At 40.2% G+C, this 25,757-nt stretch overlaps 1 protein-coding gene across 21 annotated transcripts in view; it reads right to left on the reverse strand.

The window, feature by feature from the left end:
• Positions 1 to 25,757, reverse strand: part of PSPH (phosphoserine phosphatase) — a 61,253-nt gene that overhangs the window by 18,973 nt on the left and 16,523 nt on the right. For 6 of the 21 annotated variants that reach the window (XM_028109832.2, XM_088029115.1, XM_088029116.1 and 3 more), the window contains 4 exons: positions 21,447 to 21,595; positions 17,955 to 18,108; positions 13,430 to 13,627; positions 9,704 to 9,829 (listed from right to left, as the gene is read on the reverse strand). The exons of 3 other annotated variants lie outside the window; for them this stretch is intronic. In XM_028109832.2, the coding sequence (XP_027965633.1) occupies positions 9,704 to 9,829; positions 13,430 to 13,509 (206 nt within the window). In that variant the 5' untranslated portion in view covers positions 13,510 to 13,627; positions 17,955 to 18,108; positions 21,447 to 21,595. Of the gene's footprint in view, positions 1 to 6,462; positions 6,596 to 9,703; positions 9,830 to 13,429; positions 13,628 to 17,954; positions 18,109 to 21,446; positions 21,596 to 25,757 lie in introns of all 21 variants that reach the window. 12 more of the 21 variants (XM_088029124.1, XM_088029123.1, XM_028109836.2 and 9 more) reach the window with 11 other exon arrangements.

A 25,757-nucleotide genomic window follows, 5' to 3' on the forward strand; every position in this document is an offset into this window, starting at 1 on the left:
ACGGCACATCTGTTAGTCACCAGTGTAGAGGCGGTAATTGAGGGTATGGCCTGAGGAAAGTCACCAGAGAGTGGAGAGAGAGGGGAAAGAAGGGGGCTGAGAACAGAGCCCGCAGGAACAGAAAGGATCAGATCAGGAGCCTGTGAAGGAAAAGGAAAAGGAAGTCAAGACTCACAGGAAGAGGCTGAGAGACCACAGTGCTGCAGAAACTATGGAGGACACAGTTTCAAAAGGAATCGTGTGGGGTTTTTGTTTATTTTTTAAGAAAATCGCTGGACTAGAATCTTGGGGGTAAATGGGATCCTAGAAGTTGCCTAGACCCATCTCTCCTCAAACATGTCACGTACAAGGCCACCCAGATGATGCAAATAACCTATATTTAGAATAGACACTGGCTAAAAACAGACTCGAAGGAGCTGGCCAACACACTTCATAACTGATTTCTAACCAATGCATCTGGCAGAACGATCCAGGTCAAAGTTGACCTGGGGAAAAAAAGACATTTTACGCCAGGGACTGGCAAACTATAGCCAGTAGGCCAAATCAGCCTGTTTTTGTATAGCCTGTGAAGTAAGACTCATTTTTTTAAATTTTTTTTCAAATGGGCTCCAGCCAGTCAGGGTTTGAACTCACAACCCTGAGATCAAGACCTGAGCCGAGATTAACAGTTGGACACTTACTTAAGCAACTGAGCCACCCAGGCACCTCTATATTTCAAATAATTGAAAAAAAATCAATAGAATAAAACTTTGTGACACACGGAAACCGCATGAACTTCAAACTTCAGTGTCCATAACTAAAGTTTCAGTAGAATACTGCCACGTTCACTTGCTTATGTGTCCACAGCTGCTTTCATACAACAGAGGAGATGAGTAGCTGCAACAGAGACTGAAAGGCCTGCAAAGCCTAAAATATTTACCACCTGGCCTTTGACAGAAAAATTGCTGACCCCTGTGTGGAACCCTTACAAAAGAGTGCTCCTAATGGGAAACAGGAGTTTCACAGGAGACCCACTAAAAAAGGGGAAAGAGAAGGCAATTCATGAATCCAATAAGATAATAGAGTATTAAACTCTAAACTAGTATCAGCCTCAATGTAAGTGAAGTTTCCATTAAACAGAGACTCAGCTCCTTTGCTCGTTGCTTCTCTTGCATTCTCTTAATGTTGCAATGACCACGGTCCACCTCTGGTCTTCTCTAACCATACTCACTCCCTTGATGAATTCATCCGGGCCCGCGGCTTGAAATGTCATCTCTAGGACAGGAACTCCCAAATCTGTACCTAGAGCCCAGTCCTCTCTCCCAAACTCTCAACTCAAACCACCTACCTGACCTCCACTCAGGTGCTGGGAAACACCCCAAACTTCGCATGCCTAAAACTGAGTTCCTGATCTTCCTGTCCCGCCGAAACTGCCATTTTTGCACCTTCCTTCTCTCCCTTGATGGCCCATATCCAATCATTCAGGAAACTATGTTGGTTCTACCAACCAAAATCTGACCACTTCTTACCACTGCTATCTCTCTAGCCTGAGTTACCAGTGTTTCTTGCCAAGACTGTACCAAGAGCCTCCTAAAAGGTCTCCCACCCCAGTTTTTGTTCTCAAAAGAACAGCCAAAGTAATCATGGTAAGCGAAAGCCAAATCATTGTCACACTTCTAGCTCAAAATCCTTCAATGGCTCCTCATTTTATTAAGAGTAAAAGCCAAAGTTCTTACAATTACCTGTAAGGTCTGCCCCCTACCCTCATACCACTACCACCACCACACCCTCCCCATTACACCTCTGACCTCATTTCCTACTCATCTCCCCCTGCTCACTCTGCTCCAACCACACTGGTCCTCCTGTTGTCCTGGAAAATGCACAGACCGGGCTTCCCACTCAGCGCCTTTGGTCCAGCTGTGCCCCTGGTGGGAATGCTCTTCACTTGGATACCCACTTGGCCAATCCCTTATCAAGAGTTTGCCCAAACAACATTGTGTGTCAACTATGCTTCATTAAAAAAAAAAAAAAAATGAAATTTTAAAAAACGAGTTTGCCCAAGTATCACCTTTTTCCATGAGCCAACCCTGACCACCCTATTTACGACTGCAACCTCTCCCTCCTTATCCTTAACCCAACTTTACGAATATCCCTCACTATGCCTTACTTTTTCTTTTTTCCATAACATCTATCATCTTCTAACATATGATAAGATACACTTATTATGTTTATTATGTACTATCTGTCCTCATTAGGATGTAAATTTCACAAGCGTAGGATCTTTATCACCTTTGTTCACAGCTGGATCCTTAGGACTGAGAACAGTACCCAGCATATAGTAGGGCTTAATAGTATTTGTTGAATTAAGTGAATGAATAAAGCTCACATGCCATCTTCACTATAAAGTCTCCCCTGATTCTCTGGGGCTGGAAAAAATTTCTCCCCAGAATTTCCACAGTACTTTATGTAGACCTGTCTTCAATATATGAAATTCATAATATTCCTACTTATCTTAAGCTTATTTATGTGCGCGTCACCTCCACGCCTGGATCACAAACTCTTTATACTAAGATCCAAAATTTTCCAAAATACTTATTTTGCGCCTCTTTTGAGCAGATGATTAATTAATTTCTGAAGGCTGAATGAATAAATGAAAGGATATAACTGTGAATTACATACCCACAACTATTTTTTTAACTTTTTATTGTAGAGAATTTCAAATACATACAAAAACAGAAATAATGAATACATGAATTCCATATATGCATCATCCTACTTCAACAATCATAGTAAATCATGCTTCAACAACCCCACTAAAAAGGGTTCTGTACCCCAATTCCAACATGGAGGGATTCCTATATATCTGAGCAATTCTTAGACACCAGCACAGTGTCCCCTATAAGTCAATTCAATTCTGACACTATCTACCCAGATAGCACCAAATTCCACAGGTCAAGGGTTCAGTTCCACAAGACTAGACACCCCCCCCACCACACACACACAGACACACACAGACACACACACACACACACACACACAACTTATGCTCAAGGTATACAGAGGATGTCTTGTTCCTTAAATATGTCATGGTTTTTGAAACCTCTATGCCTTTGCAAATGCTGTTCCCTCTGCCTCAAATCACCTAATCCCTCATACCCAGTGGGCAAATTCCTATTTATTCCTCAAGATGAAGATTAAATAACCTTCCCTATACTACATTATCTCCTTCCTACTCCTTCAGAGAATTAATTAATCACTCCCATTCCTCTCCTTGACTGAAGTATCTTTCATCTCTGTTTCCAGGGCAGGTGTAAAGTAAATGTTTCATAAATTAAATAGAGTTGAATCTAAGAAGTTATTGAGAACTCAGCAAGAATTGAGATTATTGTTCTCAATAAAACTATTCCAACTTAGAGTGCTATCAGCCTAAAATTAAAATCCTTAACCGCAATGACAACTATCGCCAATGAAACAGAACTGACATCATAAATTCTGAAGTTGAAAGAAACCTCAAAGCCATCATCTGGGTCTGGCCCCATGCCCTTCTGCAGGAACGATATTAATGTGTCCATTTCACAGATTAAAGACTAGAGGTATAAGGAAGTTAAATGATCCAAGGTCACACAGCTCCTAAGCACTGGCTAAAAAACTAAAACTTGGATCTCAAATATACAGAGACAACATAAAAGGTGGTGGATAAATTAAGAGGTGGATAAATTGAGAGGTAGATAAATTAAGCAGAACTAAATAAGGTTAAACATTTCATAATAACCTATGTGGACTCAGGAAATGTCAAAGATTTTCATGAAGAATTCAGCCCAGGGTGCCTAGGTGGCTCAGTCAGTTAAGCATCTGCCTTTGGCTCAGGTCATGATCCCAGGGTCCTGGAACTGAGCAGGGAGCCTGCTCTCCCTCTCTCTGTGTCCCTCTCTCCGCTCATTCTCTCTCTCTCTCATAAATACAATCTTAAAGAGAAAAAAAAAAGAATTCAGACCAAAGTTCTGCTAGCTGGGCAACACAATGGGTGATGATTCATTAACAGTGAAAGAAGAAAGTCTGCACATTCTTTGGGAGACCAGCAGATAGAAACGGGTTTCATAAATCGTCAAATTTCCACCAAGCCGGGGAACATCAAGGAGCTTCATATCCCACTTTCTCTGTGGCTCAGTAACCACCCATGTGGCTCTGGTCCAGAGGGAATCGACACAATTCATACCACACGGCTAGGCGGGCTTGCTTAACCCAGCCTAGCAGACAGCAGTCTGTCAGCGGAAAAGCAGTGCTTAGTGCAATGCAACCCCACTGAGCACAGAGAACGAGTCACACGTAAGTGGAGGGAAAGCCAGGAACAGACGAATAACATAAGAAGAGCTCAAATGAGATCAATGGGACACAGGCTAAAGACTGTGCATGAGGCAATACAATGTACCTAAGAATGGGCAATACTCCTGAGAAGGACCGACAGCCTTCTGAAGCTTTACAATTCCTAACAGCAAAGCCAGTCCACACTGGCCCCGTGCCTCGCCGAAGACCTGGGAAGTACAGACCGGGCACCATCTCCAAGAGGTCACCAGGCTCCCTGAGATGACCAGACAAATCATTACTGCTCATGTCTGAAAAGCCAGTGGCTTGAGCCTGTCCCCAACCACTGACAATAGAAATAGCTTCAACCAGACCATCAGCCTCAAATATGAAAGGAAAGACACACCTCCTCAAACAAAGTGAGGACTGATTTCCAGATCCCCAGATGAACACAAGTCCTGACTTAGGACTCCAAAATGCTGATCCCTGCCTCCTGGGGTGCACGGTGGCACCAAAGGCAGAGAAAGGAGGATGTCTGAGACGAAAGTTGCACTGAATTTACTTGGAAGGCTGATTCTGTCTCCACACCCTCCCTAGGAGACAGAGCTGGATTATATAACCTTAACTTTGCCCACAAAATGCTCACATCAGGGGATACGACCTCCACCACGGGGGTTACACAGGTTTCAGCTCCCTGCTCAGACTTCAGACGGCCTCAGCCTCCTTCAGCCTTTCCCAGCCTGCACTGTAAAATGCCCTGCCTCCTGGCTCACTTCGGTTGCCTCATTTTTCAGGTCTCAAATGGGAGCCACTCATAATTCATAGTCAAAATTCTCACGGCTACCGGGGCCGGGGTGGGGGGTGGGGGGGAATCTGCTAAGTTCAGGTGCTTCAAAGTAAACTGTACATTAGAGTTTCACACACACAAAAATCATTGCTAGAGAATGGACTCTGGATCCCTCACATGTGGCCCTGGGAGGGGGACAGGACTAGGGGTGGAAAAAATTCTGGTGGAAGGGGTATGTGCTTTGACATGGCAGCTCCCAGGCCCAGTCCTGACCGCTGAGCCACTGCCCTTCTGTGGGCAGAACAGGTCTCCCACCCGCCCGGCGCCCAGCTGGTCCATCTGGGGGAAAGAGAGCCTCTTCTAAATGTTAAAGAAGCCGGGCGCCTGGGTGGCTCAGTTGGTTGGGCGACTGCCTTCGGCTCAGGTCATGATCCTGGAGTCCGGGGATCGAGTCCCGCATCGGGCTCCCTGCTCGGCGGGGGGTCTGCTTCTCCCTCTGACCCTCCCCCCTCTCATGCTCTCTCTCTCTCTATCTCATTCTCTCTCTCAAATAAATAAATAAAATCTTTAAAAATAAATAAATAAATGTTAAAGAAGCCTCCTCCGACGACTCCTTCTCACCCCCGGCTCCAAAAGTACAAAAGCAAGGGTTCCTTCAGAGCCAGCCTTAGGAGGTCCGATTTTAGGTGAGAGGAAAAACCTCTTCCCCCAAGCTCTCTTTGAACTTCTTCATCTATGTATTTCAGGAGAGGCATCTGAAATTGCCTTCACCAACTTACTCTTTTATTAGGACTAGCCTCTTACCTTCACTCATGTAAGAACAAATACAAGCTGGTACAGAGGCTGTGGAGATTGTGGAGATGAAGCACACCCAAGAGAACAAAACTTACTAGGCTTAGATGGATGTCACCTTGGGTAGGAGGGCTGAGTCTGTTTCAGGTCCTCTGGGCATTGCAACAATGCACAAATGCAGCCAGGGAAGCTTCTGGATCAAAGGAGAGTCAAAGAGCCTCCGGTAACTAGGCCTAGGGTTCCTGGTCAATGCATTTATAGTACATTTTATGATTTAAAAAAAGAACAGCTGTTCTGGGGAACCTGAGATTTTATGGATCCCACATACATTACAGCAGACAATTTTTTTTTAAGACTTTATTTATGTATTCATGAGAGACAGAGAGAGAGAGAGAGAGAGGCAGAGGGAGAAGCAGGCTCCCCTCTGAGCAGGGAGCCCGATGTGGGACGCGATCCCAGGACTCTGGGATCATGACCCGAGCTGAAGGCAGACGCTTAACCAAATCTGAGCCACCCAGGCGCCCATAGCAGACAATTTTATTCAGGTGAAGAGGATACTGATAACTGATAAAGAACAACAACAAAAGACAAATCGGACTCACGTTTCTCCAGTGCCGGATTCCTAGGAAATGACACTCTTCTCTTCCTGCTTCTTTCCTGAATAAAAATGTAGCATAAAGTTCTGACTACAAATTTCTTTACGAGAGATCTTGTGAGTTCTGCAAGAGGAAGAGCCTAGAAGGAGAGGAGGAAACGAACATCAAGGTCCAGACACAAGAGAAGAAAGAGAAACAGTCAAGCTTTCCTCTCCCCGCTGGTAGGGCTGGTATGAAGGGTCAGATGCCAAGTGCCCTAAGACTGCTTCCCTTGCGAAACGCTTGACTTCTGCCTCCTTTCAGCACTGCAGAGGGGTAAACACATTATTTTCTGTGGCTTCGATTCTGTAAAAGCGTCAGGTCTGACAGGAAACCCCCCACAGCTGATTAGCAGAACGCCAAGGAGAGGGAGGGGAGAGGACCTACTGAGAGAACAACATGCAGACACAGAGGAGCTGACTCAGGTGTATCACAGACTCTGCAAAACAGATCCTGCTATCTTCAAAATGAGTACACAAAGTCGCCAACATGCCAAGAACAGTCACAGCAGAGTCCCGTTGCCCAATATCAGGGGAACACAGCCAACAATTTTGAATTAATATCCTCATAATTAAAACTGTAAATAGTAGGTAAAAGTGCCAAAACTCAGAAGAAGAAAAGATAAAAGAAATAATTAAGAAGATGAGGCAAGAAAAAGCAAAGAGATTGGAAAGGAGGGGAACCGTAATGGGAATAAATAATTCAGAGGGTTCAAAATCCAGTCTTTGCATAGCCTTTCTCTCATCCGATTTCTGAGTTAATCTCAAAAGCAAAAACAGGAATGTGGCTTCCATCTTGGCCCAGCCTCCCTCCCTGCTCTAAGGAAAGGCAGTTGCCATGTTGGTAGCTGCCCTATGGTGAGGCCCATCTAGCAGAACTGGAAGGGGCCCCCAGGAAACAGAAAGGAAATGAGGCCCTCAGTCCAACAACCCTCATGGAACTGAATCCTGCCAAGGAGCTAGGCAACAGATCTTCTCCAATAAAGCATTCAGGTAAGTTGACCTTGGCCAACGACCTCTTAAAAGACCCTTAACCGAAACCACCCAACTAAGCTGCTCCCAGATTTTTAACTCAAAGAAACTGTGAAAAAAATAAATGCTTGTTGTTTTAAGCTGCTAAGTTTGGGGGTAATTTGTCATACAGCAATAGACAGCTAGAATAACAGCTTTGAGGTACGCAAAACTTTCTTAAATAAAACCCCAAAAGCATGAACAATAAAAGGAAAACATGATAGAATGGACTTCATCAAAAATAAAAACTTCTGTTCTTCAGAAGATACCATGATGGGGCACATGGGAGGCGCAGTGAGTTAAGCATTTGACTCTTGATTTCAGCTCAGAATCATGACTTAGGGTGGTGAGATCGAGCCCCACGTTGAGCTCCACGCTGGGCATGGAGCCTACTTAAGATTCTCTCTCTCCCTCTGCCTCTGCCCCTCCCCACCTCTCTAAAAAAACAAACAAAAACAAAACAACAAAAGATACCATTATGGAAAAAACAAAAAAAAGAAAGGAAAAGAAAAGACAAGCCATAGAACAGGAGAAGATATTTACAATACACATATTTGACAAAGAACTTCTATCCAGAATAAAGAACTCTTACAACTCAGTAATAACACAAACAACTTATTAAAATATGAGCAAAATATTGGGATAGACATCCCAAAAAAAGAAGATATGAAAATAAACTGAAAAGAAAAATGACTACAATAAAAAAGAGTACCGAACTCTCTGAACCCTCTGAGTTATTTATTCGCATTACAAGTATTGGTGAGGACATGGAACACCTGGAGCTGCCGGGATAGAAAATGGTACGACCATTTTGGAAAACATTTTAGCAGTTTCTTATAAACATTTATGGTAGGGTAGCAATCCCACCCTGGAGGTTTATCCAAGAGCAATCCAAGAGCGCTTTATTTGTGACAGCCCCAAACTAGAATGTCCATCAACAGATAAATGGATGAACAAATGGCAGTATATCCTCACAATGGAATACTACTCAGCAATAGAAAGGAAGGAATTAGAAGTACATGCCAAAACAGGGATAAATACAAAAAACATTATACTGAAAGAAGCCAGACACAAAAGAGTACATACAACATGCTTCCATTTATATGGAACATTAGAAAATACAAACAAATGCTATAATGACAAAAATCAGGTCATTAGGGCTAGGGGTGGGGCGACCTGGCTGCAACAAGACTTTAGGAAATTTTCAGGGGTGATGGAAGTGTTATATTGTGCTGCTGATTATAAGTGTGTATACAATTGTCAAAATTCATCCAAATGTACACTTAAAATGGGTGCATATTATTGCATTAAATTATATATCAAGAAAGCATCAGCTTTGGGGCGCCTGGGTGGCTCAGTCATTAGGCATCCGTCTTCGGCTCCGGTCATGATCCCAGGGTCCTGGGATCGAGCCCCACCTTGGGCTCCCTGCTCGGCAGGAAGACTGCTTCTCCCTCTCCCACTCCGCCTGCTTGTGTTCCCTCTCTCACTGTGTCTCTCTCTGTCAAATAAATAAAATCTTTAAAAAAAAAAATCAGCCTTAAAAAAGTTATTAGGCATGTATCAAATTATCTGAAAACTTAAAACGTCCTGACTACTTTATTTCACCAACATATAAATGACAGCACTATTATTATACTGAAAACCTACCAGGTAGTTGTAATAAAATTTAGAAATCCTGGATTTTATCATTTTCTTCCCTGATCCTCATTCCAATACCAGTCAGTCAAATATTTAAAGAGTAACCACAATGTGCAAGTTGCTTATAAAAAAATATAGTAAATAACTTTTATGAATGAAAGAATATTTTAATTCCCACCTTGAAGTTGTCGCTTTACAACAATATATCTGGTAAGTGCTTACTTAAAATTCTAATTCGGACGGGAAAGAAGATGACAAAGTCAGACAGACACGGCCACTCTAAATTCCCGAGATTTTCCCAATCTTGTACTGATGACTCCCCTATGCAGGATTGCATCATTCATTCATGCTGTTTGGTAACAGGCACCAGTGGGATAAAACAAGGGAAAACCACTCAAAAGTAAATTGATGAAAAGAAAGCCTTGAAATCCCATGAAATTTTTTCCTATCCCGATTAAGAAAAATACACGTAGATTCAGAGCTCTGGATGTGGAAAAGGCAGACTGGTAAACCAGAAAGCTGGGCACCCGGAGAGAGAAACACATGCCCAGACTCACCTGGGTGCTGCTGTTCCTTCCTGGGCCGCCGCCACCGCCTCCCGGGCTCCCGCGGCTCTAACCTTCCGACTGCGGGGGGCCGAGGGCTGGCTCCCACCTTCAGTCGCGGAGATCCGAGGAGGTGACCTGTGCAGACCCGCAGAGCTTTTACCAAGCAGTCAAATGAGATCTGCTGATAGTGCGGTGGATTCTGGTAGGTTTGGCACGTGCTTTTCTAAACTGCGGACTGCACATTCACACTCCACAGAGCGGAGCTGGGCAGAAGCGCCGAGCCCCGCCCCTGGGTGGGGCTCCCTGAGCCCGCCCCTCCGCCCTGCTGGGGCTCCGGGCCCGCCGCCCAAGACTAGCTCCGCGGTGGAGCCCGGAGCCTCACCGCCCCGACTTTGCCGAAGCGCTCCCCGCCCGCACCACTAGGGATGAGGGTAAGAGAGAGAAGCCAGGGACCTCTGTGCTGATTTTGCAATTGACGAAAGCTCCTTAGGGACCTTTTTTGAATCCGCGTTTGACCTGTTCTTCTAGGAATGTAGGTCTCCAAGAGAATTTCAGTAACTACTTATATTGATATTATATGCCAACTATACTTCAGTTTAAAAATATATATTATCAAAAGCAAAACTACTTATATTCGCAACTAAAATGCAGAAAGCCATGAATGACAAAATGAGTATGCAGCCTTTTTCTTTTCTTTTTTCTTATCTTATTTTCTTCTAGGTGTCATTTGCCTAGCTACTTTTAAGTTGACTATAATACATGGGGTGAGCACCTCCAAACATTTACCTTTGGCTCAGCTGCCTGGAGCTGGGCAGCGAGGCCCCGCCCTAAAACCCAACCTGAAACCTCACATGCTAACAGTTCAGCTTCCCTACAAGTGGACATTCCGGCAGGAGGATGCAACTGCTGGAGCAGGACATTTGGTCACCGTATCCCTGCCCTCTGCTACAGAACTTCCCCAAAACACAATTCTATCCGGAAACAGGAGCGCTGCTGCTCTTTAGTCAGGCGTGCCCTTGACGTTCAGCAAGAAAATGGCGGCAGGTTTGGGGCACACCTGGTTTAGTTTCTCCCAGATCGGTCAAAGAGGGTTCTGATTTGAAGAGTGGAGAGGAGGAATTTTGCTGTTTTGAAATAGGAGCTAAAAAATGATACCACGAATGGGGGAGGGCAAAATAAGGGGGTCTAAAGCAAGAATCTAGTCAAGAACCTGTTTATATTTCGTAGTAATTTATAAATAAGTATAATAAAAGAACAAGATGTTAAACACCAAATATTTGTATATAGATGTTATATAAGTATATATGTATATAAATATATAAGTATATAAGTATAAATGGTAATTATTTCTAGGGGGAAAGAAACCCAAGTACAATAATGTGAAAAAGCAATATTAATTTCTGCTATGTTCATATTTCACATACGTTTAATAATTTCAAATAAAATATTTGTACTGAATAAAATCTGTCAGCTATTCATGGTCTCCGTATCACACCTGTACTAACACTTGTGGTCATGAGGTGGCAGTGTTGTAGACACAAACCACATTAAAGACAAAAAAAAAAATGTCCAGAGGAAGCTAATGGGTGGTCACAGATACATGTAAGAATCACAAAGTAATCTTGCCTGACAATCCATAACTACACAAGCAGATTAGAATATGCTTCGTTGTTGTTCTTCTGGAATAATGTCAAATAACACATGTGAGCCAAATACAATGCAGTATAATAACATTAGCAAGTTATTTGCAAAGTTTTAATCATAATTGGTTAGTAAGAAGTAATACAGGTAATACTAGTAGTGTTCCTGAAAAATTTCCTATAGATCACAGTTTTATAAGCTAACATATTGACTGATGATTAACTGTGTCAGGATCATGTACTTTTTATTTTTTTAAAGATTTTATTTATTTATCTGAAAGAGAATGAGAGAGAGAGAGAGCACGAGAGGGGGGAGGGTCAGAGGGAGAAGCTGACTTCCCCACTGAGCAGGGAGCCTGATGCAGGACTCAATCCCGGGACTCCAGGATCATGACCCGAGCTGAAGGCAGTCGCCTAACCAACTGAGCCACCCAGGCGCCCTAGAATCATGTACTTTTAAAAAATTATTCAGTGCTAGGGGCGCCTGGGTGGCTCAGATGGTTAAGCGTCTGCCTTCGGCTAAGGTCGTGATCCCGGGGTCCTGGGATGGAGCCCCACATTGGGCTCCTGGCTCAGTGGGGAGCCTGCTTCTCCCTCTCCCTCTGCCTCTCTCCCTGCTCATGCTTTCTCTCTCTCTCTCTCTCTCTCTATCTCTGTGTCTCAAATGAATAAATAAAATCTTTAAAAAAAAATAAAAAAATAAAAATTATTCAGTGCTAATAAAATAGGCTTCTAAAATATAGTAAGCTGGAACAATCACTCCAGAAAACAATATGATATCATTTAGTAACACTGAACATGCACATTTTCTATGACCCAGCAATTCCACCTCTGGAATGCACTCAGAAGAAACTTTTGCCCATGAGTAGCAGGAGTCACATATAAGAATGTTCACAACAATACTGTATACATATAAATAGTCATTGACCAGAAACTTAAAAGAGAGAGTATCATTTAATATCATAAATGATAACTTACAACATAAAATTCAGGATGGTAGTTATCTCTGGATACAGGAAAGAAAATGAGATTGGGAAGAAATTATAGATTTCTTTAATGGCAGTGAGTATATAGTTTTTTTTAAATCTGTGAGTATATACAAAATATGATACATGTGATACTTGTATATCAATACACGTAAATACCAATATACTGAAATATCATGAATGTTTTAAAAAGAAAAGAAAAATACAACTTAATGTAAACATTGACATTCAAAATAAGTCACACCATGGAAATATGTCCATGATGTGTCCTGTGAGTGAGGCAGACTGCAGAACAATATATATTGGTCAATTCCCATTTCTGAAAGAAGAAAACTCTGTGTATGTCAATAGTAATTCTGGCAAGCAATTAATTCTGGGTAGTAAAAGGAATGAAGAATTTACCTTTCTAATTAATTTGGTTTCATATTGGTTGAGATTAGTTTAAAAACATTTTTTACTTTTGTAATGATTTGTGAATCAGTTAAAACTAAATGCTTTAGGAGTAGGGGGAGGGTGAAATAGGTAAAGGTGGCCAAAAGGTACAAATTTCCAGCTATATAAATAAGTAAGTTACGGGTATATAATTAAAATGAGAAAAACTCAGTTTTTTCCTTCCCATGTAGGAAGCAAAACCCAATTCCTTCCTCCTGTGTTGTCTTTTACTGCTGACACAAAACACTTTACTTCTGTGGAATTTTACCCCATATCAAATAATTCTCTGCAACACCAGCTGTATATCCTATTATCCTGTAATTTAACTCAGTTCTGACACTATCTTCTCAAAGCATAATATCCCACAGGTTAAGGGCTCAGTCCCACAAGACTGCCCGCCTCCACACACACACTTCAGATACCAGTTATAATCTGTGCTTCTGACCAATTGAATATAGATCAGAGGTTCCGGTGACCCCCTCCTTAGGTTTAATTGATTTGCTAGAGTGGCTCACAGAACTCAAGAAATACTTAATTCACCAGCTTACTACAGGATACAGATGGGCAACCAAATGAGATACACACAGGGTGAAGTCTGGGAGAGTCCCAAGTGCAGGAGCTTCAGTCCCCATGAAGTTGGGGTGTATCGCCCTCCCCACGTGGATGTGTTCACCAACCTGGAAGCTCTTTGAATCCCATACTTTTGGGATCTTATGGAGTGTTCATCACATAGGCATGACTGATCTATTAACTCCATTTTCAGCCCGTCTCTCTTCTCAAAAAAATGGGGGGCAGAGTTGAAATTTCCAAGCTTCTAATCATGGACTGGTCTTTCTGGTGACTAGGTCTCATCCAGAAGCCCACCCAGAGTTGCTCTGTTAGGAACAAAAGACGCTCAGTCAGTTGAGCATCTGCCTTCGGCTCAGGTCACGAGCCCGGGGTCCTGGGATTGAGCCCCCGGAGGGCACCCTGCTCGGCGGGGAGTCTGCTTCTCCTTCTCCCTCTGCCTACTGCTCCCCCTGCTTGTGCTCTCTCTCACTCTCTCTCACCCATGAATAAATAAAAAATGTGTTTTTTTTTTAAGATTTTATTTATTTATTTTCTGACAGACAGTGAGAGAGAGAACACAAGCAGGGGGAGTGGGAGAGGGAGAAGCAGGCTTCCCGCCGAGCAGGGGGCCCCCAGAATCCCGGGATCATGACCCAAGCCAAAGGCAGACACTTAGCAACTGAGCCACCCAGGCGCCCCTACATAAAAAATCTTAAGAAAAGAAAAGAACAAAAGACACTCTTCTTACCCAGGAAATTATAAGGGTTTTAGGAACTCTGTGTCAGAAAGAGAAGTCAAAGACCAATATTAAAACAAGAGATGCTTCTGGCATTCTTATCACTTAGGAAATAACAAGAGTTCTGGAGCTCTGTGCCAGGAACCAGGGGCAAACCAATATATATTTTCTATTATTTCACTGTAATATACAACATGGTTGCAGAGTTAATGATACTGTATTGCATATTTGACAGCTGCTAAAAGAGTAGGTCTTGGACACCGGATGGCTCAGTCTGGTTAAGTGTATGCCTTTGGCTCCAGGCATAATCCCAGGGCCCTGGGATCGAGTCCCACATTGGGCTCCCTGCTCAACAGGGATCCGCTTCTCTCTCTACCCGCCCCCCCCCGCTCATGATCTTTCTCTCACTCTCTCTCTCTTTCTCAAATAAATAAACAAAATTTTTAAAAAAGAGTAGATCTTAAAAGTTCTCATCATAAGAAAAAAATTGTAACTAAGTATGGTGACGGATATTAACTAGACTTACTGTGATCGTTTCACCACACATGCAAATATCAAATCATTATGTTGTACACTTGAAACTAATACAAGGTTGTATGTCAACTATACCACAGTAAAAAATAAATAATAAAACAAATTCTAAAATAAATGAATGAATAAATAAATGCCTCAAATCGCTAGTCAAATGATTACGTATCCAAAAAGTTATCTAAAGTTGCTAACTGATCTCAGCCAATTGTGAAATCCTGTAATCCACATTCCCAGCTCTCCTTCAACTTAGGGTGACCACGCATTCCTGATTTGATTAGTGAGATTCATACAGAAACATGCTGAGGAGTTTGCTGGTCAATGTGAAGAGAATAACATCTCTGGCCTACTCCCTTTCTATTTCCTCCAGCCTCTAATATTAACGAGATGAATGGAGGTACAGCAGTCATCTTGCAACCATGAAGAAAGACCAAAAGAATGACAGCAACCCAACTCTGAAATGATTGCACCATGGTTCCCAATACCAGCAGCCACCCATCTTTAGATTTCCTTTTTTTTAAAAAGAAAATCCTATTTGTTTAAGCCAGTGCAGGTGAGCCCTCTGTCATCTGTAGGTGGAAGGCGAAAGGAAGCTGAAGAGAGATTTCAGCTGCTGTCCACTACAGAGTAACAGAGTTTGTCATTTGAATTTTGTCAAAGAAGAGGGGTTTGGTACACATCTTTGGCTTTCCACTACAACCCCAGAAGGACCACAGTTTAGGAGTAAATATTATGTCCCAGAACGGAGTATTTGCTCTAAAACTGAGAGCTAAGGATGAAACTAAGGGACCCAGTCTTCAAAGGGTTTGCTTGAGAGGTCAAGAGGGGACAGTCGGACAGACAAAGGTGCTGGGCTCAGCGAGGGGAGTTTAGCCCGGAGTGGCTGAGCTTCCACAGTGTCTCCCAGATGCTTTGTGAAGCCCTCTCAGGGCCAGCTGCTGACCTAACAAAATATAATATCAAGAGACCACAAGTACAAAGCAATCAACTAGTATTTTAACTTCCTGGTAGAACAAATGCAAGCATTCTTTAGAAAAAGAGTGGAAACTAAGTCCTGAAAATATTCAATCCAAAACATCCAAAATGTCCAATATCCAATCAAAAATTAAGACTTTCTAAGAAACAGGAAAATGTAACTCACAATCAAGGGGGGAAGGCAATCAATATAAAAGACCCCAAGATAACAGAGATGTTACAATTCCCATACAAGATTTTAAAGCAATGAAGCTAAAGCTAAATATATTCAAAGACCTAAAGGAAAAAATTGTCACATTGATTGCCCAGATGAGAAATCTCAGGAGGAAATGGAAGCTTTTTAAATGAAAAATATAGAACTAAAAATTAAACATACTAAATAAAAATTTACTGGATTGATTTAACAGCATATAGAAGACTACAAAGGAAAAGGTTCAGTCAACTTGCAGATACATCAATAAAGAACCAAGGTGGGGGGCGAGGGGGAGGGTACAGAAAAAGAAGAGCAAAGTAAACCCAAAGCAAGCAGAGGAAAGAAATAATAGATATTAGAGCAAAAATGAATGAAATTGAAAACAAAAAATACAGAAAATCTATAAAACCAAAAGCCGGTTCTTTGAAAAGATCAATAAAATTGACAAGCCTCTAGCAATATTGACCAAAAAAAGACACAAATTTCCAGTGTAGGAATGAAAGAGGAGATATCACTGTAGACCTTACAGATACTAAAAGGATAGTAAGGAAATACTCAGAACACATTATATACATAAATTCAACTTTGATGAAATGGACCAATTCCTTTGAAAACCACAAACTACCAAACTCAACCAATAGGAAAAATATATAATCTGGATATTCCTATGTTAATTAAAGAAATTTAATCTGCAGGGTTTTTAAAGAAACTTTTGAAAAAAATTTCCAGGCCAAGATGGTTTCACTGGAGAATTCTATCAAACATTTAAGGAAGAATTAACATCTATTTTACACACTCTCTTCTAGAAAATAAAAAAGGAGGAAATACTTTCCAATTCATTTCATGAGGCCTATATTACTTGATACTTAAAGTAGACAAAGGTAGTACCAAAAAAAGGAAAGAGTGAAGCAACGCAAGGCAAGGCAAGGCAAGGCAAGGAAAAAGGAAAAGAAAGAAAAGAAAGGCATAGATTGGTATCTCAGGAACTGAGGCACAAAAGTTCTCAAAAAAATATTAGCAAATCAAATCCAGCAATGAATAAAAAGAACTATATACCATGACCGAGTGGTATTTATTTCAAATATGCAAGACTGGTTCAACATTAGAACACCAATCAATATAACACACTATATTAACAATATAAAAAAGAAAAAACACATCTTATTAACCAATGCAGAAAAATTACTTGACAAAATTCAACATTAATTCATGATAAAAGCTCTCAGCAAACTAGGCATAGAAGGAAACTTCCTCATTCTGATGAAAGGCATCTACATAAAACCTAGAGATATCCTCATTCTTAATTAAGAAAATCTGAATGCTTTCTCCCTAAGATGGGGAATAAGGCAAAGATATCCACTCTCACCACCATTCCTATTCAACATTATATTACACTAGGCAGTGCAATAAGGCAAGAAAAAGAATAAAACTGTCCTTTTTTTCAAATGACATGATTATCTACATAGAAAATCCCAAGGGATGAAAAAAAAAATCTCCTACAACTAAAAAGATAAGAGGATACATGGTCAACACACAAAAGTCAACATACTAGCAATGAAGAATTTGAAAAAAAAAAACCTAAAAAACAAGACCAATTATAATAGCTTTTTAAAAAGGAAATACTGAGGTATAAATTGAATAAAGTTAATAAAACATGTCCAGAACTGTAGGCTGAAAATTTTTAAATATTGATGAAAAATTTGAAGACCTAAATAGATAGACATGCCATATCCACAAATTGGAATATTCAATACACTAAAGAAATCAACTCTCTTCAAGTTGATCTATAGATTTCTTGCAATTCCAATCAAATCCCCAGCATATTCTTACAGATATAGACAAGCTGATTCTAAGTTTAAATAAATAGGGGGGGGGGGAAAGGCTAGATTACCTGTAACAATTTTGAAGAAAAGGGATAAATTTGAAGGAATCACAATACCTGATTTTAAGATTTATTATAAAGCTACAGTAAGGCATTAGAAAAGGATAGGCACATACATCAAGGGTGCAGAATAGAATCCAGAAACAGACCCAAACAAATATCACCAACTGATTTTTTTACAAAGGTGTTAAGGCAAGTCAGTGGAGAGAGGATATCTTTTTCAATGAATGGTTTTGGAACAATCGGAATTTAATATGCTCAGAAAAAAAAAAAAAAAAGCAAATGAACCTCCATGATCTAAAGTTCACACTTCCTTTAAAAATTAACTCAGATGGGCACCTGGGTGGCTCAGTCGTTAAGCATCTGCCTTCGGCTCAGGTCATGATCCCAGGATCCTGGGATGGAGCCCCACATCGGGCTGCCTGCTCCGCAGGATGGCTGCTTCTCCCTCTCCCACTCTCCCTGCTTGTGTTCCCTCTCTTGCTGTGTGTCTCTGTCAAATAAATAAATTAGATCTTTAAAAAAAAAATTAAAAATTTAAAAAAATTTTTTAAAAATTAATTCAGTATGTACCATAAATCTAAATAAAAACACTGAACTATAAAACTTTTAGTGAAAAAATGTAGGAGAGAATCTTATGACCTGGGGTTAGGCAAGTAGTTCTTAGACAATACTAAAATCCCAATCTAGAGAAGAAAAAAAAAAACATAATAATGGACTTCGTCAATATTAAAAGCTTATGCTCTGTGGTTGTTTAATGAGTAGAGAATTTCAGATCTACAAAATAAAAAATTCTATATGTCTATTACCCACAACAATGTGAATATATTAGCACTACTAAATTATATCTGAAGTTCCAAAAAGAATGATTAAATAAATCATATATTTCATAGTCAATGAAATATGGTCTCATCAATAATGCTGTATAGGATACACGGTCACCCATATCTATGTGTATAGGATACCCCCACTGATAAAGATGTTCATATTTACTAAATGAAAAAGTTGTTACATAAGGACATAGTTAAATTCAATAATACCATCAATCCACTAGATATAATTGACACCTATAGACTATTTCACCCAACAACAGAACATTCTTCTTAAGTTCACATGTAAATTCACCAAGATAGACCACATTCTGCACCATAAAATGTACCTTAACAAATATGAAATAACAGAAATCATACAACATCTGCTTTCAGACCACAGTGAAATTAAACTAGAAATCAATGACAGAAAGATAATTGGAATCCCCAAAAATGTGGCAATTAAACAATACTTCTAAACAACACATGGGTCAAAGAAGAACTCTCAAGAGAATTTTTTTTTAAAGATTTTATTTATTTATTTGAGAGAGAGAGAGAAAGCACAAGAGGGGGGAGCAGGAGAGGGAAAAGCAGATTCCCGCTGAGCAGGGAGCCTGATGCGGGACTCGATCCTGGGACTCCAGGATCATGACCTGAGCCGAAGGCAATTACTTAACCAACTGAGCCACCCAGGCGCCCACTCAAGAGAATTTTTAAAATATTTTTAATTAAATGCAAATGAAAACACAACTGATCAAAATATGTGGGATACAGTAAAAACAGTGCTTAGAGGGAAATTTATAGTATTGAATGCTATATTAGAATAGAAAAATAAGATCTACCTTAAGTTTCTACCTTAAGCTAGGGAAAAAAAGAGCAAATTAGATTGACAGTAAGGAGAAGAAACAAAAATTAGAGCAGAGATCAATGAAATTGAAAACAGGAAATCAATAGAGAAAAGCAACAAAATCAAAAGCTGGTAAAGTTATTAAGACTATAGTCAGGCTAACTAAAAAGAGAGAGAGAGAGGAGACACAAATTACAAATATCAGAAATGAAAGCGGGGACATCAGTATAGATCCCGTGACAACTAAAATGATAATATAGAAATATTATGGGGACACCTGGGTGGCTCAGTTGGTTAAGTGTCCAACTCTTGATTTCGGCTCAGGTCATGATCTCAGGGTTGTGAGATGGAGCCCCAAACAGGGCTCCGCGCTGGGCATGGAGCCTGCCTAGGATTCTCTCTCTCCCTCTCCCTCTCCCTCTGCCCCTCCCCTCCCCTACCCCCACCCACATGCTCTCTCTCTAAAAAAAAAAAAACTAAACTAATGAACACCTCTATAAACACAAATTTGATAACTAGATGAAATTGACCAATTCCTAGAAAAACACATCTAGCAAAACTCACAGGAGAAGACAATTTGAACAGGCCTATATCTATTAAGGAAATTGAATCAATAACTGGTCATTTTCTAAAACCAAAGACCAGGGCCAAATGGGGATAACTGGTCTACCAAACACTCAGAGAAGAAATTATACCAATTCACTGCAATCTCTTTCAGAGGTTAGAAGAAGTGGGAATACTTACTTCCACTCATTCTATGAGGCAAGTATTATTCTAATATCAAAAACAAAGACATTACAAGAAAAGACAACTATGGAACAATATCTCTCATGAACAGATGCAAAATTTCTCAACAAAATATTAGCAAGTCAAACCCAACAACATATAAAAAGAATTATATACCACAACCAAGTGGGATTTATCCAAGGTATACAAGGCTAGTTCAACATTTGAAAATCACATAATGTAATCATCACATCAACAGGCTAAAAAATAAAAATCACATGATCATTTCAACAGATGCAGAAAATACAACAAATAAAATACAAACACAACAATACTCATTCATGATAAAAATTCTCTGTAAACTAGGAATAAAAGAGAACTTCCACAACCTGATAAAGAATAGCTACAAAAAAAAATTTTAAAAGACACCCTACAGTTAACATTACACTTAATGGTGTGAGAAACCAGTTTTCCTATTAAGATCAGGAACAAGGCAAGGATGTTACCACTCACCACTCCTTTTCAACATTGTACTAGAAGTCCTAACTAATGCAATAAAATAGGAAAAGAATATAAAAAGTATACTGATCAGAAAAGGGAGAAATAAAATTGTCTTTGTTTAGAAATGGCATGTTCATCTAATAGAAAATCTGACAAAAATCGACAAAAAAAAATAGTAAGTAGAGCAAGGTTGCTGGATACAAGGTTAATACATAAAAGTCATCTCTTGCCTATATGCTAGCTATGAACAAGGAGAATTTGAAATTTTAAAAAAATGCCATTTACATTAGCACTCCCCAAAATGAAATACTTAGGTATTAGTCTAACAAAATATGTACAAGATCTATATGAGCAGAACTACAAAACTGATATATAAAATCAAACAAGTACTAAATAATGGAGAAATATTCCATGTTCACAAATACGAAGACTCAATATTGTCAACATGTCAGTTCTTCCCAACTTATTTATAGATTCAGTGCAATACCACTCAAAACCCACCATGTTATTTTGTGGGTATAAACTGATTCTAAAGTGTACATGAAGAACCAAAAGACCAGAATAACCAACACAATATTGAAGGAAAAGAACAAAGTAGTAGGACTGCTTTAAGACTTTAAGACTTACTATAAAACTACTAATAACCAAGACAGTATGGCATTGGTGAAAGAGAGACAAATAGATCAGTGAAAAAGAATAGAGAGCCCAGAAATAGACCCATATTAATACAGTCAACTGATCTTCAATGAAGGAGCTAAGGCAATACAATGGAGCAAAGACAGTCTTTTCAACAAATGGTGCTGGAACAACTGGACATCCACATGCAAAAAGTAATGAATCTAGATACAGGCTTTACACCCGTCACAAAAATTAACTCAAAACGGATCACAGACCTAAATGTAAAATGCAAAACTGTAACACTCCTAGAAGATAACATAAGAGGGGTACCTGGGTGGCTCAGTTGGTTAAGCGTCTGCCTTCGGCTCAGGTCATGATCCCAGGGTCCTGGGATGGAGCCCCATGTCGGGCTCCCGGCTCACTGGGGAGCCTGCTTCTCCCTCTCCCTCTGCTGCTCCCCCTGCTTGTGCTCTCTCGCTCTGTCAAATAAATAAATAAAATCTTAAAAAAAAAAAAAGATAACATAAGAGAAAACTTACATGACCTTAAGAAGGGCAATGACTGTTTAGATACAACACCAAAGGCATAATCCATGAAAGAAATACTTAATGCTCATTAAAGCTGAACTTCATTAAAATTAAAAACTTCTACTCTGTGAAAGACAATGTCAACGGAATGAGAAGACAAACCACAGAGTAGGAGAAAATACTTGCAAAAGATATATCAGATAGTTGTTATCCAAAATATACAAAGAAGTCCTAAGAGTCAACAATAAGAAAACAAACAATCCAATTTAAAAATGGGCCAGAAATAAATTTAAAAGTGGGTCAAAGATCTTAACAGATACCTCACCAAAAGAAGATATACAGGTGACAAAAAAGCATATGAAAAGATGCTCCACATCATATATCATCAGGGAAATGCAAACTACAATGAGATACCAGTAAACACCTATTAGAAAAATTCGAACACTTAACAACACCAAATGTGGCAAAGGTGTGGAAACACAGTAAGTTTCATTCATTGCTGGGAGAAATGCAAACGGTACAGCTATTTTATTTTATTTTATTTTATTTTTAAGATTTCATTTATTTATTTGAGAGAGAGAGAATGAGAGATAGGAAGCACGAGAGGGAAGAGGGCCAGAGGGAGAAGCAGACTCCCTGCTGAGCAGGGAGCCCGATATGGGACTCGATCCCGGGACTCCAGGACCATGACCTGAGCTGAAGGCAGTCGCTTAACCAACTGAGCCACCCAGGCGCCCCGGTACAGCTATTTTAGAGGACAGGCAGTTTCTTAAAAAACTAAACATGCTCCTATCATACAATCTAGCAATTGTACTCCCTGGTATTTACCCAAATGAGTTAAAAATTTATGTCCACACAAAAATCTGCACACGGATGTTTATAGCAGCTTTATTCATAATTGCCAAAACTTAGAAGCAACCAAGATGTCCTTCAATAGGTGATTGGGTAGGGGTGCACCTGGCTGGCTGTCAGTAGGCATGAAACTCCTGATCTTGGGGTCAGGAGTTCAAGCCCCACACTGGGTATAGAGCTTACTTTTAAAAAATTAAAATAAATGGGTGAATGGATAAATAAACTGTGTGTAGTACATACAGACAAAATATTAATTACTCAGTGCTAAAAAGAAATGAGGTATTGAGCCTAAAAAAAAGACATGGAGGAAGCTTAAGTGCATATTAATAAGTGAAAGAAGCCAATCTGAAAAGGTTATATACTATATGATTCCAACTATATGACATTCTGGAAAAGGCAAAACAATAGAAAAGGTGAAAAGGTCCGTAGTGCTAGGGTTTGCAGGGGGTGGTATGGGGTAGGAGGATAAATTGAATAGGCAGACCACAGAGGATTTTTAGGACAGTGAAAATACTCTGTGTGACACTATAATGATAGATACATGTCATTACATATTTGTACAAACCCAAAGAATGTACAACACCAAGAGTGAACTCTAATATAAACTATGAACCTGAGTGAACAGGATGCGTAGGCTCATCAATTGTAACAAATGTACCATTCTGGAGAGGGACATTGATAATGGGGGAGGCTATGCATGCATGGGGGCAAAGGGTATATAGAAACTGTACCTTCCTCTCAATTTTATTTACTTTTTTAAAGATTTTATTTATTTATTTGAGAGAGAGAGAATGAGAGAAAGAGCACATGAGAGGGGGGAGGTTCAGAGGGAGAAGCAGACGCCCTGCCGAGCAGGGGGCCTGATGTGGGACTGGATCCAGGGACTCCAGGATCATGACCTGAGCCAAAGGCAGTCGCTTAACCAACTGAGCCACCCAGGCGCCCGCTTCCTCTCAATTTCAATCTGGACCTAAAACTGCTCTAAAAATATAAAGTTTTTAAATATTAAAAAAGTAAGCTATAGTAAATTTAAAACCATTCTGAGTATATATAATAAAGGGAAGTTAAGACAGAGAAATAGTTAGATATTTAATGGAAGAACTAGGAAGCCTAACAGAGTATGGTAAAGCAGCTCAGAGATTAACAATTGCAAGAAGCCATTACCAACTCTGGGGAAGTGGTAGTACTAGGCACAGGATTATCCGATAGAGCTGGAACCGCAGTGACCTGCCCAGCTGAAGCAGGAGCCACAGAGGGAATACACGCACTGCCACCTGAAACATGGGAGAGAAATACCTTGGTTTCTCACTTCCTCTCTTCAGGGCTTTCTCTTGGCCAAACCTAGCGAGAAGCCAGCTGACACAGGCACCTGAGGGGAAACGTATTTTTCCTAGGTGTCAGAGCAGAGCAAAGGAAAAGCAAGGAACAGATATGACAAACGCAGGCCAAAGAACAGCACAGATTATAAGAAGGCCTACAAATAAGAGGAGAAAACTAATTGCAGTAGAAAAATGGGCAAACAACATGAATATGCAATTCACTAAAGGCCAATAAGCAGACAAACAAAAGATCTAATAAACTAGTAAAGAAATTCAAAGAAAAATAATGAGCTACCAATTTTTTCACAGACATACAAGATTGAAAAGGTTGATAAGGACGCAGGAAAATGGGCACTTATTGGTAGTGTGAATATAAATCCACGCAATTTTTTAACTACGAGTTACTTATCCCAAAGAGCTCAATCAATGCATAAATATTTCTCTTTTAGGATGTTCATTAGATAAGCCAAACAATTTATGGTATATACATCTATTGTACAATAGAATACAGCATAGCCATTAAAAAGGATGATAAATCTATATTTATTGACAAAGAACTCTGGACAAATTACTGAATAAAAATGCAGAATACAAAACAATATATACAGTATGAACTTATCCATACAAATCTGTATGTAATTGAAAGATATTTGAAATGTTTACCAAAATGCTGAATGGCTGCCTCTCAATGATTTTCACTCTTCCTTATACTCTTTTGTATTACTTGAATTTCCTACGTGGTTATGCATTATGTATTATGTTTGTCATTAGGGAAAACATAAAGCTATCCTTATAATGGAGAAAAACAGGAAAATTTATATTACAAAGCAATATGATACAACATAAAAAGTACAGCAATTCATGACTGAATCTTCCCTCTCCTCCTAGAAGTTCTACAGAGCACCAGAGAGATGATTGAGGGGGACCTGAAAATCCTGTATTCCATAAAACTAGGAGACGAAAAGCAACTGGAGACTCCAAGACCTGAGTAAGGGCTACCAAGAGCAGCCGAGATTGGGCAGCAACTACATGGGAAGTGGCACTTGGAAGTGTTTAAGGGAACCAGCAGCAGCAGATCCCAGAAAACACCAGAAAGTACATTCCCTGAGGATGAAAAGTTCACATGAAAATGAAAAAGCTTGTTGTTCAAAACACCCAGAGCATACATAGAGATAAGAAGTGAGGTTGAACTGAAGCTACAAGGAACACAGTAGACAGAGAAGGTACAGAGTTTCCAAAAGAAAGTCTTGGAAACCAAATATGGTAAATCTCAGAAAGTAGATAAACAGCTCACCTCAAATGCAGGCACTGTTTCCTGGGTGCAATGACCAGTGACGATGCCAGGGAGCACAGGCATGACACGAGAAGTCTTACTGGGCCCATTTAGAACAAGGAAGCAAAGGAAGAGGGGCTACACAAAAACCGCAAAGAAGAGCCACATGGAACGAGGTGGTCTGACTGCGGAGCTAAAAACTTTGGTACTGTTCAGCCTGGAAAACTACCTTGGCCCCTCTTGCCCTTCCTTCACAGAAGATCCCTGAAAATCGTGTGTCCTAGAAAACACAACTCATTTAAAAATGGATTAAAAATAAAATAAAGGAGAACAAAGTGACAAATACCTTTGTTACGAGTTAAAATTGTGTACCCCCAAAATTCATATGCTTAAGTTCTAACCTCTATTAAGTTCTAACCTAGTTACTTCAGAATGTGAAAACAGTTGGAGAGAAGGTTCTCAAAGAGATGATTAAGTTAAAATGAGGTCTTTAGATAGCACCCTAATCCAATCCAGCTGGGATCCTAATACAAAGAGCAAAGTTGTGGGGCGCCTAGGTGGCTCAGTTGTTAAGCGTCTGCCTTCGGCTCGGGTCATGATCCCAGGGTCCTGGGATCGAGCCCCGCATTGGGCTCCCTGCTCCGCGGGAAGCCTGCTTCTCCCTCTCCCA

Source organism: Eumetopias jubatus, unplaced genomic scaffold (genome assembly GCF_037043125.1).
Source record: "Eumetopias jubatus isolate StellerSeaLion01/CBP00866 unplaced genomic scaffold, mEumJub1_p1.0 scaffold_12, whole genome shotgun sequence".
In the NCBI taxonomy this organism is placed as follows: Eukaryota; Metazoa; Chordata; class Mammalia; order Carnivora; family Otariidae; genus Eumetopias; species Eumetopias jubatus.